At 35.1% G+C, this 18732-nt stretch overlaps 1 protein-coding gene across 2 annotated transcripts in view; it reads right to left on the minus strand.

The window, feature by feature from the left end:
- Positions 1-7972: 7972 nt before the first annotated feature.
- The window catches only part of LOC145000245 (glucomannan 4-beta-mannosyltransferase 2-like), a 33528-nt gene continuing 22768 nt past the window's right edge, over positions 7973-18732 (minus strand). The window contains exons 2-10 of one of the 2 annotated variants that reach the window (XM_078959440.1): positions 12186-12489; positions 12015-12113; positions 11523-11775; positions 10326-10436; positions 10104-10240; positions 9764-9877; positions 9004-9203; positions 8686-8901; positions 7973-8568 (exon numbers count right to left, since the gene is read on the minus strand). In XM_078959440.1, coding sequence (XP_078815566.1) covers positions 8409-8568; positions 8686-8901; positions 9004-9203; positions 9764-9877; positions 10104-10240; positions 10326-10436; positions 11523-11775; positions 12015-12113; positions 12186-12464 — 1569 coding nt within the window. In that variant the 5' untranslated portion in view covers positions 12465-12489 and the 3' untranslated portion in view covers positions 7973-8408. Of the gene's footprint in view, positions 8569-8685; positions 8902-9003; positions 9204-9763; positions 9878-10103; positions 10241-10325; positions 10437-11522; positions 11776-12014; positions 12114-12185; positions 12773-18732 lie in introns of those variants that run through there. The other variant, XM_078959439.1, reaches the window with a different exon arrangement.

An 18732-nucleotide genomic window follows, 5' to 3' on the forward strand; every position in this document is an offset into this window, starting at 1 on the left:
GCTTGTTTGGGCTGTCATTGGGCTAATAAGTTGGGCCTTGATTGAATAGTATGGATAGAGTATTTTGGGCCCAATTATTATCAAGGACCTTGGATCTAGGCCCGATTGTAAAGGTGGGCCCAATTTAGTAAATTGGGCCAATATTGGGCTTTGTAGGAGAATTGGACTTTGGCCTTGGGCCAATAAGTGGATATATGTTTGGCCTAATGATTATTGTGTTATGTTGACTAGTTCGGGATTTTCGGTGAGTTGGTGATTCGGGAGTCTGCTTTTCAAGTTCAGAGTTTCAACAATTGCGAGGTGTGTTATCCTCACTATATCAACAGGGTCTAAGGCACCAAGGCCGACCCTTTATCGGATTGTAATCCGGGTATTGTTGTTATGTTGTTGCCTTGCTATGTTTGCATCCGGGTATTAGGATGGTATATACTAGTGACCTGTTAGGTCGTTATCCTGTTTAGAGTATGTTATGATACATGATTTGCTAGATCGGTTTGATTGGATGTGAACTGTTATATGATTGTATGTTTATGTGCACATGGTTGTTTGACTGGGGTTGGGTTGAGACGGGTCCTGCTTTGTGCTGTAGGCCAACATACCCAGGGTGGACCGATTATTCCGAAGGCCCAGCGAGCAGTCCGGATAGGCTGTAGGCTCCACGAGGGCGGACCAGACATGCTGAGGCTCGGAGAGTGGACCAAGCCGACTGAAGGCCCGATGCGGGCGAACCAGTCATACTGTAGACTCAGAGAGTAGACCAGGTGGGTTGAAGGCCCGGTGCGGGCGGACCAACCACACTGCGGACTCAAGGGACATGACTAGACTCGGAGGGTGGACCAGGTGGACTGAAGGCCCGATACGGCGGACCAGTCACACAGTAGACCCGAAATGCATGGCTATTATGTGATTTATTATGATATAGCATGTTATGTGTGTATGGTATATGTGGTTGGTATTTTGGGGGTATCTCACTAAGCTTTCGGGCTTACAGTTATGGTTTAATGTATTTCAAGTTCTTCAGGAGACCGTGGTGTGACATCCCCAAAATCACGGCCAGAAAAGACCGATTTTCATTTATGCTTTTAAAATAAATTCAGAGTAAATCCTTTTGATTTGAAAGAGTTGCAGAATTTGTTCCCAAAAACAAAACATGATAAAACAATGTTTACCAAAGCATTTCATCAAGAGATGCAATTTCATTATATAATTAAAACTCGGGGTGTCATGTTCCGATACAGACCATTAAGCATAAACAATAACATTACAAGTCATTCAACAAATATATACATATACAGACTTGTAAACAAAACAACTTGATGGTTCATCCATCTTACGCCCTTGCGCCACTTCCTGTAATACAAATAAAACTGAGTGGGTCAGGCTTGGGAGCCTGGTGAGCATATAGGGTTTTCAACCCACAATAAATAAATTATATTTAATTTCACCAACCAATCACTATCCTGATTACCCATTCCCGTTATCCTCACTTTACGTCCCTAAAACAACATTTATCTCAAGGGACCTAATCTAGGATTTTCATCGGGACGGACATTACTGCTAAGGGGTTTCCTCAACAATAGATATCCTAAGGCAACCATGAGGGGGATAGAGTACACCGGTGAACACATCGTTCACAACACCTACAGGTTATGAACCTACTAGCGTTCCACGAGACTGTCTAGAAGGAGTCTGTGGTCGTTATCCATACTCCGCTGAATAACTAGGTCAACAAAAACAACAACATCGAGGCCTCTCATCTATTTATTACACACCAACTATCTACCCATGTTCTACCGAACATATTAGTAGATAAAATATACATTTTTATACATAGTTTAAAACCTGTATATTATGTTCATTCAATATATATTCCACACAACAAATGAGGCGTACCCACATAACACGTATTTCATAGAAAACAAATCAGATCTATGTGATTAAAGAGAGTGAATATACATTCACTTACATAACAACAAAACTATACACATAACACGTATTTCGTATAAAATACTTCATAATTATGCGTTAGAAGAAAGTAACTACACACTCACTCGTATAAACAACAATATACTTAATACACTCAAACCATACTTGTATTATTATTGCGTTTATGAAAAGTAGTATACACTCACTTGATCAGAAGATGATCGGACATCACTACGGCTTGTAGAAGTCGTAATCCTTAGCAGATCTGGAAGATCTCTACAAAAATCGAACTTCTCGTGGGCAGAGCTTCGGCTTGGAAACCGCAATTCTCGGGATCTTCGGGATCTCGGGACTTGCTTCGGGACTCGGGAATATTACCGGGGCTTCGGGGGTAAAAACGCAGAGCTTCGGCACAAAAACGAGAAGAAATGAGCAAGAATACTCGGACCGCTCGCATCCTATTTATAGGAGGCTGATGCCTAGGAGTACGCGCGGCGTACAGGCTCCGAAATGCGTCACTGCATGCGTCATCCAAAGTGTCGACACTCTGGTTGTACGCGGGGCGTACTCGAGTACGCTGGGCGTACTCTGGATGAGTCCGGTGACTCGTCTTCGGATAAGGCCAGATTTTATAATTAAATTTAATTATAAATTATTTAATAAACTTCGAAAATTCATATCTCCTTCATAAAAACTCCGTTGTCGACGTTCTTTATATCCACGCGAAGGTGAGACTACGCTCTTCAACTTTCGTTTAGACTCCGTCGGCTAATTTTGAATTTATTTTTATTATTTATTTTTAATAGGCCGAGACAGAAAATTTCGTTATAAATTCATAACTTCTTCGTTTGACGTCCGTTCTCGCCTAACTTTTTATCGCTTTGATACTAACAATGAGATCTTCGATTCTCGTTTAGATCACTAAGGCTAAATATCGCTCTAACGTAAATTTCACTTTTTACGTTAATCAGCGTTGCCGGTTCTGTCGCGAAACTTCGACAGATCATAACTTCCTCGTTATAACTCGGATTTCGGTATTCTTTATATCTTCGGAAACCTTGTTTCAACTACTACAACATTATCTAAAGATATCAAGTTTATTTTACACTTAAATTTTGACGCTTATTTTTATTCTTAATTAATCAAACCACATAATTAAGCAATTAAGCATAAAACACATAATACTCAAATAATACACTTCTATTATTTCAAAACGGGTTACAAAGGTTAACCTAGACTATCACATTGCTAAAAATGGCAAGCCCAGAAACACAGGCGTTACACGTGGCAAGGCAAAGGCGTGATCGTACCGCTCCTCATGTTTATGTTTTATGTTATGGTTCTGGAATACTCTGATAATAAATGTATTGAAAACCTTTTTGTAAAAACTTAAAGAAATTGGGATGTTTTTGAAAAGTTTAAATTTGGCTTGAATTTATGGTCGTTACATATAGGGCTATAGTACCCAAAGCACATAACTCGTAATTGGATCAGGGAAGTCATAAGGTTACTAAGACACGAGTAGTTGAGTTTGTTTTGTTCGTTTTTGTCATTACCTTTGTTTTAGTATGACTACGAAGATGATTGTTCGTTCAGATCTTAGTGATCATCGAGTCTGATTAATGTCTGCAAAGTAAGTTAGTTGGTTCAAAGAACCATGTTTGATGTAGTATTCGAATTTAGTCAAGAAATCGAAGGAAAAGATAATAAGGGAAATTGAGAGGAGTATCGCAACTTCCATTAAGGCTAAGTGGCCAGTAGCTAGAAATGATACTTATGAATGATGTGGTTATACCACATTAGAACATGAAGAAATGTATCTTTCATGATAGAGTACGACTCATAGAGAAACCCGAGTCTAAACATTACATCAAGCGATAAAAGGTTATTAGAATAAGACCATTCTGTTTGTTACAATAGTCAAAGTAAAGAACTTTTCATGGATCGATTCTGTTTAAGGAACATGAGTCTTTGATAAATATTGAGTTGAAATTTGAAGGTTAGGACTGAAGGTCCGACAAAGAATGAAGAATAGGTGCGAGGTTGAGCACCACTAACATATAAGAAGTCCAAGAGTTGATACTCGTATAGAAAGACATAGGAGTTATGGTCATTACCTAGGATGGAAATGTGATATACGAGATCATTCTATAAGCCTTGTTTTGTTGATGATTCCGGGATGTAATCATCCTAATGGGGAGATAATTGTAACACCCACAAGATAGGGCTATATGATTTAAGAATAATAGGATAATTATTCGTCACGGTGATAAATAGATATTTTTGTTAAAAAAATTATTCATGATAAATAATCTAAACAAAAGTTGTAGTAATCGTTAAACCGAGAGCATGCATATAGAGAATGTTTAATTCTGACTTCATATGAGGAAGTTATGATCTTTCGAAGTTTCAACGCAACAGTGTGCGACACAAAAACTGAAATATAAATCGGTTGATTATTAGCCAAAACACTGTAAACGAGAGTTGAATATCTTGTCAATACCTATCTGTCGATATAAAGACAGTCGAGAACGGATATCGTATGAGAGAGTCATCATTTTTATATAAACTTTAACAATCTAAGGGGCTGTTTGATAGTTGTTGACCGAGTAAGATCTGACTGAGTCAGAGTCTGACTGGGTCTAAAGTCTGACTGAATCTACATCTGACTAAAACCATGTTGTTCGATTATGGGTTTGACTGGTTGTGCTAACTGTTGAAAATGACAATTTACCCTTATGTTCTATTTTTTAGTGGTATGGCAAACGAACCAAAATCACACAAATGCTAACAAATGTCTAATATGAGGGGGGCATATCAGAATTCCAATTGAGATGACAAAAACACACAAATACTAACAGATGTCTAATAGAGGAAATTGAAACTAAAAGAACAAAGGAATGCAATCTTTTGGTTTCTTGTCTAATTAGGCAAAACAAATTATATTTTCATAAGGCATACAATATCTTAGTCCCAAATACCTAAAAAGAGACACTGTGCAGCCCAAACTGATTTCAACTTGCACGTCATGGCTTTAACTTAGTTCATATATCAACACATTTAGAAAACTCTAGAAACCACCATTTAGCTTGTTCGCTATTTGTTTGACTTCATCCATATACTTAATAATGGTTTTTTAATGTAATTCAATTAAAACAACAAACATATGGTCTTTTAATGCAATTCAATTAAAACAACATACTGATACTTTTAATACTCTATAATCCAACCTGCTAGCCAACCTTAAGAAATCGGAAACATAATCAACAACAACCATTTTGAAACATGCTTAAATATCATATGGTAAAGGTTTAGAAGATATCTAACAATCAAGTAATTTGATATCCTTGCTATCCATACAATAAAATTACATAAATGAAACCCTCAAACATATAAATACATTTGAAAGGAAAAATCTAAACCAAAAGAATAACCAAATGAGAAATTTTGTTGAAATCCTCTTGCATAGCTGTCTGGACTTGCATACTGTACACATTATGTAAATATATCATAATCAAATCTCATCTCAACTCCACTCTTGATTTCATACATATAATTTGATATAAACGCATGGTCTGATTTCATATAGATACAAATCATATCATCAATTGAGTTCAGAAAAAAAAAAAAAACAAAAACAAAACAAAAAACCAAATGCGTACCTGTTGTTGTGGAGCTAGACACTGCCAGAGGCTGAGAAGGTGTTGAAGTCGCCTGAGGAAGCTGCTGATTTTAGGTTGTGTGGATGAGGAGTGGTGGAAAGGAAGAAGCGATGCCGGCTGTTAAGTAGAGGCGCGCGTTTTTGTGTGTTTTCTTTTAGGACGCAAGGGCATAAAGGGAACGATGGCTTTTCTTTTTTGGGTTAGCAACAATTTTCATTTGGACCGAGTCAGGAGATTAGTCAGCTATTGCTGACCGAGTCAACAAATTTGGGGCTCTACCAAACAGCCTGACCGGACCGAGTCAGCCGAAACTTGCTGACCGGACCCGGTCAACTCATTATCAAACAACCCCTAAGCTTGTTAAAAATATAACTTCAAAAATAAAGTGGGAATTATTTGATGAAGTTTAAATGAAAGTTGTAGATATCACTGATAGCTACTTGTGGATATAAAGAACGTTGGAAACGGATAATATACAAAGAAATTATGGAACTTACAAAATCTACATTTTGTACGGTGCGTGCTTCTAGAAGGGCTCCATGTCAAACCAACATGCCACATGTTGTAAGGAGAGAGGCCGACCATGTCAAGTGCGCAACACACACCTAGTCCTTGCACGACGTGCAAATTGAAATTTCTTCTTATAAATAACAGGCAACCCCCGTTTAGTTCTCTTACACCACCAGTGCAATTCCTCTAGATTTCTTTTACAAAATCTCAATATTTCCTTAGAATTTAGGGTATTCCAACTAGGCTTCAAAATAAGAGCCCGAAAAATAGAAGCTCTCAAGTTGGAGTTTTGCTAGTGCAATTTCTGACTTTTCGCTAGAAATCTCTATTAGTTAAGCTACAATTATTTTATTTCAAGTGTTACTTATATATATAGTCATAGGTATTATTATCAATCTATAAATAAGATTTATTAGTGATTCCAAGTTATTAAACTAGATTGATCTACTTATGGGAGTGAACTCTAGGTTGAATTTGGTGATATGTTTAAAGTGATATTTCCAAACAGTATACTCTATATACCAAATGGAACCTACCTCCGGTATAATCCTACCTGGTCATTCCTTACTTGATAGATCTTGATGTGGACATTGAGATTAGTGAGGAATCTAGACTATTATTAGTTACCAGGAATATTAGACTAAAACTCAATATTAATTATACTTAGGTCACATCAAAAGGAAAGCTAAGGTGTTAGGCGAAGCTCTGCCCAAATCACTAGTCGATCTACCTAAGACAAATGAGTGCATAGTTATTTTCATCTTACACATAGATATGTAGTATTTAGATAATTGAATGCTATATGTGCTTATGTGCAAAGATGTTCCGTGTTAGATGAGATGATATAAAGATAAAATTATATGATTTATACCGTATACGTATTTTTATGAATATAATACATTGGGTAATTAAAGACAAATATGATAAGATTTCACAGTACGATGAAAGATGAAAATGATGATAGGATATCACGATTTTAATAGTACTATTATACTAACAATGTATGAACTAGTACTATTGTACTAACGATGTAGGAACTAGTATTATTGTACTAAGAATTTAGTCCTCTAAAAGAATATGGATGACAACTACGATAATTACATCGATGGTCCTTAAGGTAGATCTCTATAGATGAATAAAGAAGATAATGAGAATGAATATTCCGGTTAACGATTTGATAGTTAAGCATATTATTTATATTATTGTGAACTGAAGATGTTGTAAGGGCAATATCGATTACGTTTATACTTATGGTTCTTGTATCAGTTATCGCATCCTAAGTTTTTAATAATCAATGAAAAATATCTCTTAGAAAATACTTTTACAGGACCAATTCCGCAAAATAAAGAATACTTTGCTCTTTTTTTTTTTAAATAAGTATAAATTATAAATAAAAGGTATTTTCTGATAGCGAAAAAATGGGAATGTCACAAAAACAATAACGAAGTCTTACAATTTACATGAATTAGAAATCATATTAACATAAATTAGAAAAAATGAATTTTCATCGGCTTTGAAAACGTTTCTTATCTGTTTGTGTAATATTTACTTGGGTTACTTTTTTTTAGAGCTACAGAGGTTCATAAGAATTATACTACACGTTTAAATTAAAGTTGAGATAAAAGTGACAGTGACTCTCAAAATGAGATGGTTGGAATGGAAAAATGGAAAAGTTGATAGAGAAAGAAATATCACCATTATCACAAGAAAACGCAAGTCTTTATCAATCGTTAAAATTACAAAAATAAAAATAAAAATGCTAGTCTTTATAAACACAAGAATACAAAAAGTATCCGACAGCTAACATGAATCTTATAAAAGTCATTTAGTAAATTTAATTTTTTATCACATAACCCCAGTTTGCAAGAGAGTGATTAGATTAGAAAAGGACATAATTTTCACTCATTTGATGGGATACAGTTCTAACAAAATACATCAAACAAATAATAAAAAGTCACAAAAGATGGCTAAACATATATTTGATGATCCTAGTGCCATCTAAATATTTCCCTCTAAAAAAAGAAATATACGATACAAAATTCAAAAAAGAAAAATTACAAGCAACTCGGATCAAAGAAAAGATCGACATCAAGATGATCTTGTCAGTGTTCTACTTCTTCTTCAACTACATACTTCGATAACTGCTACCAGTGTTTGTCTTTCACAAACAGATTAATTAAACTACAATAAATTCAAAAGTTTTGGCTTATTTCTCTCTTCCCACTATATCCATTAGGGAAGTCGTATGTACTTCGAATTTGTAGAGATTGAGATGGAGAAAAAAGGGAAACAATTTAAGTTGAAAAGACTCTAAGAAGGAACAACAGTGCCCACATAACCAAATCCAACGATCAAGAAAGTCACCACTTGGAGGAAAATGTATACGAAATATCGATGATTTCCATACATAAAATCATAGCATCCAATGAAGAACAAGAACACTGCAAATCCCAATTCTGTAAGATGAATCCTGAATCACTCAAAACATCAAAGAAGAAGTATTAAGATTACGTAAGTACATGCACTTAATTATGTAAGTTTTGGTATAATAAAACTCGTGAAAAGCATTAAAAAGCATCAACTTTACCTGTTACTAAGGTTAAATTTAAATGGTTTGGATATGGGATCGGGTTTGATTTGTTTAAGATTTGATTTTTTGTTCTTGACAGAATCTCCAAGCTTTTCGGTGACAACCCATTCGTTGGATCTCTTTGCATCAAGTAGACCAATGAAGGTTGCCTTAGTCCGATGCAATGACATCACGTTCTCAAAAAGAATCCAGTAGAATAATAAATGGATTGATCTAAAGAAAAGTTACAAATTTAATTCACTTAGAACCATATATATATATAATAGTACAAAACTATATAAATTATAAAAACCCTAAATATAAGTGTTTTTGTACCTTGGTGTCCCGACCGAATTCAATGTGGTAATTATGCAAGGAATGTAGATGGCTCCCCATGTGGGGACTTTGACTTCGGGGACTAAAATGGTGACCGGAAGAACAATGCAAAAGAAGAAAAATGTGACCATGTGAGCGATGATTTTTCGAACGAAGAAAAAACTATAGATTACGTACACCTTCTTCCAAAATGTCACTTTCTGCAAAATAAAGAAAACATATATGATCATAAGGCACCATTTGTTATGCATACACAATATATAGGACAACACACAAAAGGTTAAATTGCAATTTGGCATCCAATGACTAAGGATATTTGAACTTTATAGATTTTTAATGGGTTGTCATGTCACAATTTTACTTTTCATACAACTTTAGCATTTTTTTCCTTTAGGGGATTGAACTTTAGAAAAGTTCAATGAGAAAATACTTTTAAAGAAAATCATTTATATTGAAAAAAAGTTTTAGTTTCTCATTGAACAAATTCATATTCATCGAACTCTAACGTGACATTTTTACTATGAATGATTTTAGTTTATTGAATGTCAATACCTATTTCATTAAACCTTACACTGTGAATGCTTTAAAATTGTAATTTTTTGTGAGACCCAAAATAATGAAACAAGGTTGGACGTGGACTAGCTACCGATCTATCATACTTGCACAAAATATGAATTCTCTCATCATCTTTATCAAAGATAGATAGACATAGAACAGTATAATTATATCCCATATAACAAAGACAACCTTATGTACGAACCTTGTTCCTAATAATCTCAAGCACCATTTTCCTAAACAAATTGGCTGGACCGCAAGACCACCTATGTTGTTGGAAACGAAATGCTTTGAACGTACTAGGAAGTTCACTATTGACCTGTAACATTATTCAAAAGTTAATTCATCAAAAAATATGGAACACTAAAACAATAATGCCCTTTAATACCATGTTAGATATGTGTAGATATTGATTTTTCTTTCCCATAAATGAGAATTCAACATATATATAATCACATTCACATACAGAGGTATGTGGGACAATACCAATATAATTGTTCAAATATTAAAAAAAAATCATTTTATATGATGACCTTTAAAATTACCTGCAGGTCACCAAGATAAAGAAATTTCCACCCCTTGAGACCAGCTCGGACTGCGAGATCCATGTCCTCGACGGTGGTCCGATCCTTCCAACCACCGGCCTCGTTGATGGCGGCGATCCTCCACACACCGCCGGTTCCTGTGGTAAATTACGATAATGCCCCTAGGTTAGTTTTGGAAAATATGATTGTTAGTTAAAGAATCATATTAAACTAATTTGTTACCGTTAAAACCGAAAAACGCATGAGTGGCTGATCCGACTTCTTGCTCCACTGTGAAATGGTAATCCAGTGACATTTCTTGCATTCTTGTCAATAAACACTCATCTGAATTTACTGCAAAACGTAATCGAAAAATCATTAGCACGTTAATAGCATCTTCAAATAAACGTGATTCTATAAAATGTTTGTTTTTATAAAACATATATATCTATGTAACAATGTAACTATATCCGATTTTAGTTTACTAAATGAAGAAAAGAAAGATTAGAGGAATCGTAAAAGTCCATAGATAATAAATGACAAACCTACCCCTGTAAACAAATCAACTATTACCTTAGGTGGTCCGTTAGCTAACGGGACATGTGCATAGCATTTACGTCATTATACTTATTCCGTTGGATCCTGTTTAATTCTAGATATTACTTTTCTTTTTACTATGAGACAATGTAGGACCGATTATTAAAGCATCTAAAAGAAGTATATACCTTTTTAATTATTCGTAAAGTACACACATCTAGGCACACAGTACAAATCCTCCTTACAAATTTTCGAAAAAGGAACTAAAAAAAATTCTCAATAATTAACTGATTATAAGGTAACACAATGATGGAACAAAAAGTGAAACCTTTTTATCAACATAACTATTTATACGTCTGATTTTTCTATCAATTTGTTATATTTTCGTGTCTCAAATAAATTAATGTTTTTTTTTTTTTTACTGCGTGTCACATCTTTATTTAGTTTATCAAATATTATTTTATAGTTATTTTGAATTAATTGTTTTTTCTACATATTATTTTATGAGTTTTTTTTATTTTAATAAATTCCACATAATATTTTAATTTAATAATTACAATAAATATATATTAATTTTATCAATAAATTAACTTACCTTTTAATTTCAAATTTTCTAAAATTAAAACTTATTATTTTTTTTATTTAAATTATTAATTTAAATTTAAAAAATAAGAAACATTTTCATTATAATAATTTATTATTTTTCTTACATTCTTACAAATTCAAATTTCTCAATAGATTTTTACATTTAACTTGTTTTTTTTCAAATTAACCCTTAATATTTTGACTTTATATTTAGTTTTTTTTTCAAATTAATTCATATAATATATACGTTCTCACAATTACATGATTATATGAAATAGATAAATTCAAATAATAATAATATAAATTAGTGTAAATTACCGAATCGCCACCGAGCTTGAACAAGGGCAATTTTAGGGTTGAACTCGAGGAACGGAATCGCTCGCCGGAGAAAATCCGGTTCCGGCCGGAAATCGGCGTCAAATATGGTGACATATTTACAGTTCTTCACATAATCATGAGTTAATCCTTCTTTCAATGCACCAGCTTTATACCCTCCACGACTCTCTCTAATTTGGTACCAAATCTTTACTCCTTTGTTAGCCCATCGTCGACATTCTTTCTCAATCAAATCCTACGAATCAGAAGTCAGAAAATTTAAGCTCTGTGATTTCAATGGTGAAATCCGGTACTATTCTGTCATTATAAACTGTACTTGATGCTTTAATAGTTGTACATTGCAGAGAAAGTAAACTAGAAACGTTGAAATCGTGGAAGATAATAAGGTCTGAAATCTGAATTTGATGAACAGTCATGGAATTTTTATTTATGTGCTTTAGATGGTTGTACTTATGCGGCGTTGGTGAGTTGTACCTTGATGTTGACGTCGGTGGAATCATCGAGAACTTGAATCACAAGGCGGTCGGCCGGCCATGACAAGTTACATGCTGCACCGATTGAGATCTTGTATACCTGAAAAAGATATAATCTTTTGAGTTTTTTAGAACATGAAAACGATGTAGGATTCAAGAACATGAATTGAACCTCTTTTTCGTTGAACATTGGGATTTGAATAAGAACCATTGGAAAAGATGAATTCCCACTCTCTGTATCTTCATCAATCGGTTGCCATTTGTATCGTTGTTCAGGTTTCTTCCAGAAGAGTTTTATGAGGATAATAACAACACCCATGTAAAGTCTTTCGATAAAAAGCATCAGAGTCATGGCTAAGCATATATAGACTGCTAATTGCAGCAATGGGACTATCAATGGCGTCTTTATAAGGTCCCACTGTATCCCAAATTGCATTCGTAAGTCCGCCATTTTCTCTCCTTCTCAAAAAGTTGAACTGAAACAGGGGATTGAGATCTATCAAGATTGATGAAATGTGAAGGAAAGTAAGCTGTGATCTTTGTGGAAAATGTTTGTTTACACAAAATTGGATGATATTTGATTTTGTAAACAGTTATATGCTCGAATGCAGACTACTCTGTTTCCTTTCTTCTGTAATTGGCTATTGCGACATTGTTAAAGAGAGGGTAGAAAATGGTGAAAGTGGGAGTAGAGATTAGAGAAAGAGAAGAGTGGAGCAAGTGATGTACAGAGAGAATTGAGGGTATTTTTATAGTCAATTTACAGTTTTTTACTATGTGTTCTTTCTTTTTTGGTAACCTATATTTATCAAAGGAGGAATTCAAACTTGATAAATATATCCAAGTTTTTTTTTTTTGTCATGGATTTCATATGGTTTAGCCATATCTTTTTTATTATTAGTATCAATTACTATAAAGTAAACCGAAATAATAAACTAAAGGGATTAGTTGATACGTGTGTAATGGTTCTAAACAAATCGAATGGATAATAATATTTGTATAGGTATTCTTTTTAACCAAATATATGGTGTGAATCTAAATAAATTTTACATTATTTAAAAATAACCTTAGCTTAAACATATCAAAGAACAAAATCACAAATAACCATTTAAATATTCGTTACTATAGATTAGTTATAATAAATTAGCAATTTTATTATGCTTATTAAATTTGATAAAAATTTCACAAAATTAAATAAAATTATCTCGAATATAATTCATACAAAGCACTATCCATTTTGATCAAACTAATTTGTCACTTGAATATCCAATGAAAAAAATCAAGGCCTTAAAGTATGTATAAGTAAATCCAGTTTTCGTTTTACTTAATATTTGAAGAACTATGAAACAATTACAGAAAAAAAGCAAGTATATATGATCATTCATTATATGTATACTAACGGTTTTTGTGAATATATTTTATTATTATTATTATTTTTTTTTATAAGATATAATGTTAAATACAACGAAATTAAGGAAGGGACTCATCGAGTACGAGTGCAGATGGGGTTGCGAGTTAAGTGACCTACTCGATGAGTTAGAGGCCTGACTCGACAAGTTGGTTAGGTTTGGGGAAAACCCTGAATGCGGGTCTTGTACCCTTTTTAAAGAACATTATAACCCTTCATCAGCCTCCTTGATGCTCTCTCAACTCCAGAACGAAACCCTAGTGCCTCCCATGAGTTTGTGAGCATTCTTGAGTGTTGTGAAGCTTGAAGAAGAAGGTAAAGCCTTGGGGGTTCAAGAAGAGACTAGTAGATCCAGAAACCTCTTGAATTCTCCTCCATTTTCTAGTAAGAAAGTTTCCACCTTGATCATTATGCATGTACATCTCTCTTCTTTTTCATTTTGGGGGGTTTTTAGTCCAAGAACCCTAGCATGAGAGGAATGGACGTCCCAAGAGCTTGTGTTTTCAGATCTAGCACTACTAAGGGCTGTTATAGCATAAAGGTGCGAGCTTTATGCCATAGGAAATCCCCATGCAAGCATATGAAGTGTTCTTTTGGCCTTTTTAGCTCAAAAGGCCATGAATGGAGGAAAAAGGCAGTAGCTTTGCATGGTCAGGAGTTGGTTGGGTCCAGATCTATGTTTTGGATGCCTTGAGCTTGTCTGAAATCGTATGAATAGTGTTGGACATAGAGAGACTCGGCGAGTCAGTTGTGGGACTCGGTGAGCCAGGTCAGTTCTTGCCCCAAAACCCTTCTGTTAAGGGTATAAGTTGAGTTTGGAAATGGACTCAGTCGACCCGAGTCCATGATGGTCATGAAGTTCATCGTACTCGACGAGTTCAAGGAAGAACTCGACGAGTCTAAGGCAATCTCCTTAGTTCATGAAGATGGACTCGACGAGTTGTTCATACAACTCGGCGAGTCACAAACTAGGCAGATTCATATGTGGATGATGAACTCGACGAGTTTAGGGATGAACTCGACGAGTCGGTTGAAGATGGTCCCATTATTGGATAAGGTATCTAAGTCCATAACTATATTTGGTATGTATTTGACCCGACCCGGCATGGTCCATTTGGGTTGCATGGCATCATGCATTTGGATATACTTAATAAGAGAAATAACATTTGTGGTTTATTAATATATTATAAGTTCTAATATATTAATAGTATTATTTAATTAGTATTGATCAAGAATTAATTAAGTGATCAAAAAGATGACTAATTAAATATATGGGTTGATTATGTAAATCATCCATAACTTGTATAGTGGGCTAAAAGGCTCCATGGATTATTAAGTTGGGTTAAACCCATAGGATGCTCCATGGGAGTTACAAACCCATGGGTCATGGAAATGAAGAGTCATGTCACATTAGGGTTTACATGGAGTAACCCTAGATATGACACACTATATAAGGATCATGATGCACACCAACATCGGTTACACTAAGTACAAAAAAAGGGCAAGCTGATTTTTAGAGTGTTATACATTCTCTCAAAGTCATTCCAAAGCATTTGGGGGTTGTGTGAAGCATTTGAGGCATCATAATTGGGGTGCTAGGCTCTTAAGGTTTTCAAGGAATCAAATCAACTACAAGGTATGTAATTCTAGCCATCTTTTAGTTTAAAAGTTCCCTATGTATGCTCGATAGGATTATGAACCTTGGAAATCATATTTCGCATGTATTTTAGACAAACATAGTACAAGGTTTTCTAGGGTTGCATGTACACTTAGGAGTGTTAGAATGCTCAAAATCCATCAGTGGTATCAGAGCCTAGGCTTGTTTGTTAAATACTTGATGCAAAATAGTGAAAAAAATTGATTTTTGAGCTGTCTGCACAGGGGACCCGACGAGTCTACGGGGGGACTCGACGAGTCCAAGTGAAAATGCAACCAACTCGGCGAGTTAGTTCGTGCACTCGACGAGTTGGTCATGCATATTGTAGTTTTTCGATTTTTGCTGCTGGAAATGAACTAGAAACATTACCCTAAACTGTTTTGGTGTTATAAAACTTGTTTTAGATGGTGTAATGGTTGTTCTAATCCATTTACAATGGCTAATATCAATTTTTCATGATCTTATGTGTTCATATGTTCTTGAAACTTTGATATGGATATTCATGTTCTTATGAGTAATTGATAGATCATAGAAATTACTTGTTTAATTGTTTAATCCATGATCTTTATGTGTTTTAATGGAGTCCATAACTTCTCCTCAAGTTATGGATAACCAAAAGTTTCTTTGTGTTAAAAGCCATTAAAAGAACACATAAGTTATAAAATAAAGAGTCATCATTTTAATAACTCATAAGTTATGAATTTGAAAGGTTTTGTAAAGTTACAAAACTTGCATTCAAGTTTTTGAACATGTAAAGTCACTTAATAAACTTTAGTTCCAATCCCTAGAATTTTAAAAGTTAAAATTCAACCCTTATACTTTATAATAATATAAGTTAATTATATATATATATATATATATATATATATATATATATATATATATATATATATATATATATATATATATATAAGAGCTAGTCGTCTTACCGTTAGTAGGACTCATTCACGAAGCCGGTCTATAAGGGGGGGGTATAAGGTTGCTGCCTATAAAATGGTAGTTTAATGGGTGTCCACTCTCACCCACCGCTTCCTTGATCGGTGGAGGGTCGTTAGCCGAACGGGTAGGACAAAGACTTATAAATTCTCATTAAAAGTGTGATGAATATTATAAAGTAACTAAATATTTTATTAAATACCTAATCTTAGTTACTTTAGAAAAAATGTGAATAAGGTGCTAATCCATGAAATTACACTTTACACTTTGATTAAGTCGTTAGTGGAACGTGTGTGGTTAACCGGCACACTAACCTGGACTTAACAAGGTAGGTAAAGGGTGACTTAAGGTTTATCATAGTATCGGTGGAGCGCGTGTGGTTAACCGACACATCGATTGAGTGATAGACATTAAGGGTACCAAGTAATTTGCATGGTTACTTCACACCTCGTTTTGTGATCCTCGGTATCCCAGTCACAAAACTTGGAGGGCACACTTGAGATTGAAACATGTCTTTGAAAGTTCATTGAATCTCAAAAGAATATAGGAATTTCTAAAAACCAATTAAAACCTAATATTTTATATTTCATTTTTTGGTGGAAATTGGTGAATCGTCATTCACCTACCTTTCAAATATGTCATAGCTTAGATTACAACATACCTCTTCTAAGTTATGATATATTGTGGTTGGATCCTAGCCTTAATATTACAATTGGGTATTTTATTAAGGACTATCTTTATATCTAAACTAAACTTGTTCTCTTCTTTTCAGATGTCTTCCAACAACACTGCTTATGGCTCAAACCCTACTATCTCCTTTTCACTCATGAACCTATATGGGAGGGTTATCTTTGATGGTTCCAACTTTATGGGTTGGATTTGGAACATCAGGATGGTCACACGCAACGAGGACAAGGAATATGTACTCGATTAGGAGCTAAAGGATATTGATGAGTCAATTGCTACTCCCGAGGAGATTGTTGAATTCCGAACTCATGAGAGAGAAGCCATGAAAGTGGCTTGTATCATGATGGCCATGATGACAGCCGAGCTCCAAAAGTCCTATGAGGTCTACTACCCTTTTGAAATGCACCAATATTTGATGGAAAGATACCATCAAAGTGCTCGTCAAGAGAGGTATGACATCATCTGCTCCATGATAACAACCCGTATGAAGGATGGTGAACCTATCACGGATCACATGCAGAAAATGCAAAGGTATGTGGACTGTTTGCTGAAGCTTAATGTGAACTTCCCAGAGGAGCTTGCAATAGATATCATTTTGTGATCCTTACCCTCGTATTATGATCAATTCCGCATGACATACCACATGAATAATGAAGAAGTCACACTCGGCAAACTTCAAGGACTCTTGAAGACTGCTGAAAGTGGTCTAAAGGGTAAGTCGGTTGTTAACACTCCTACTCCTACTCCAAAATCCAACCCTGTCTTGGCAATCGGGAAAGGTAGAGGGAAGAAGAAGAAGAACCATTCGAAGGGTACCAAGAGTAAGACCCTTGATGGATCCTCTTCAAGTGGAACCAAGAAAGGTTTCGTCACTTCTTCTTCTGACCCAAAAGAGGCTGAATGCTTCTATTTCCATGAGAAGTCTCATTGGAAGCGGAACTGCCCAAAGTACCAACAAGATGTGAAAGATGGGAAAGTCAAACCCAACCGTGCAGGTATTTACACTATTCTTTCTAGTAACTCACCCTATTCCAACTTGGTGGCTGTATTGGGCATTTTTGTGTTCTTTTTGGTGCTAGTGTGTACATGTATGATGTAGGAGATTTTTCATGTGTTTGGTTGTTGGATTTATCACACTCGAGAACCACCACCATCACCGAGAGTGGTTGGGTGCTGCCATGGACCGCCGCTGGCCACCACTGCCCGGGGTGGTAGTGGTTGGTGCCCGACTTACCAAGCACTAAATGACCTAAGCATCTAACCTTAGAACGAGTGACACATGTTTGGGTTGGAAACCCTAATTATGATTTAGAAAACCCTAGTTTTTGAGTTTTTTTTTTTTTTTCCCGGGACCCGTGTTGAACTGTTAATTGCACTTTAAGTGTACTAGATAATACCCTACAATTAACTTAATGCAGTATTGGACTTAATGAATTAAGTCCTTAAGGGGTTAAGTGTGAAACACTAACCGTAATTATGATTTTATATGGAAAACCCTAGAATCAGGAAGCCCTATTTTGGACAATGATCAGGGGCGCGTATTTTGGATATTGCTTGGATTATTATTATACCCAAGAATGACTAAGTCAAACCTTAATCGGTCCTACCCTTAGGTGGTTAATTCCTTAATGGGTTAAGTGTCCTTACTGAACCTTAATTGTGATTTTATGTGGAGCCCTAATTGTCATTTCATGTGAAGTAGTCACTGTTACAAGTGACTATGACCTGTGATCGGGGATTGACTCAAGTACCTTTGTATAGGTGATTGGAAGTGAGTTGAGGCTGGTAGAATTCCTTATTGCTACTATGGTGACCTATGCAGATATTGAGGTGAGTCTTGCCTCACTATACATATGGGTCGAAGGCACTGATGTCGACCCACTAGTTTTGGTTATCTGTTAGTAGGGGGATGCCTAGGGACTGTACGTAGTCATGTAGGATAGTCTGAGGAATATTGATATAGGCTCTTTTACCTATCCCTTGTTTGGTTGTGGTTCTAGAGTAGGATCACCTACCAGGTGTCTATCTCAA

The sequence above is a fragment of the Lactuca saligna genome, chromosome 6, assembly GCF_052625555.1.
Source record: "Lactuca saligna cultivar CGN05327 chromosome 6, ASM5262555v1, whole genome shotgun sequence".
Lineage (NCBI taxonomy): Eukaryota > Viridiplantae > Streptophyta > Magnoliopsida > Asterales > Asteraceae > Lactuca > Lactuca saligna.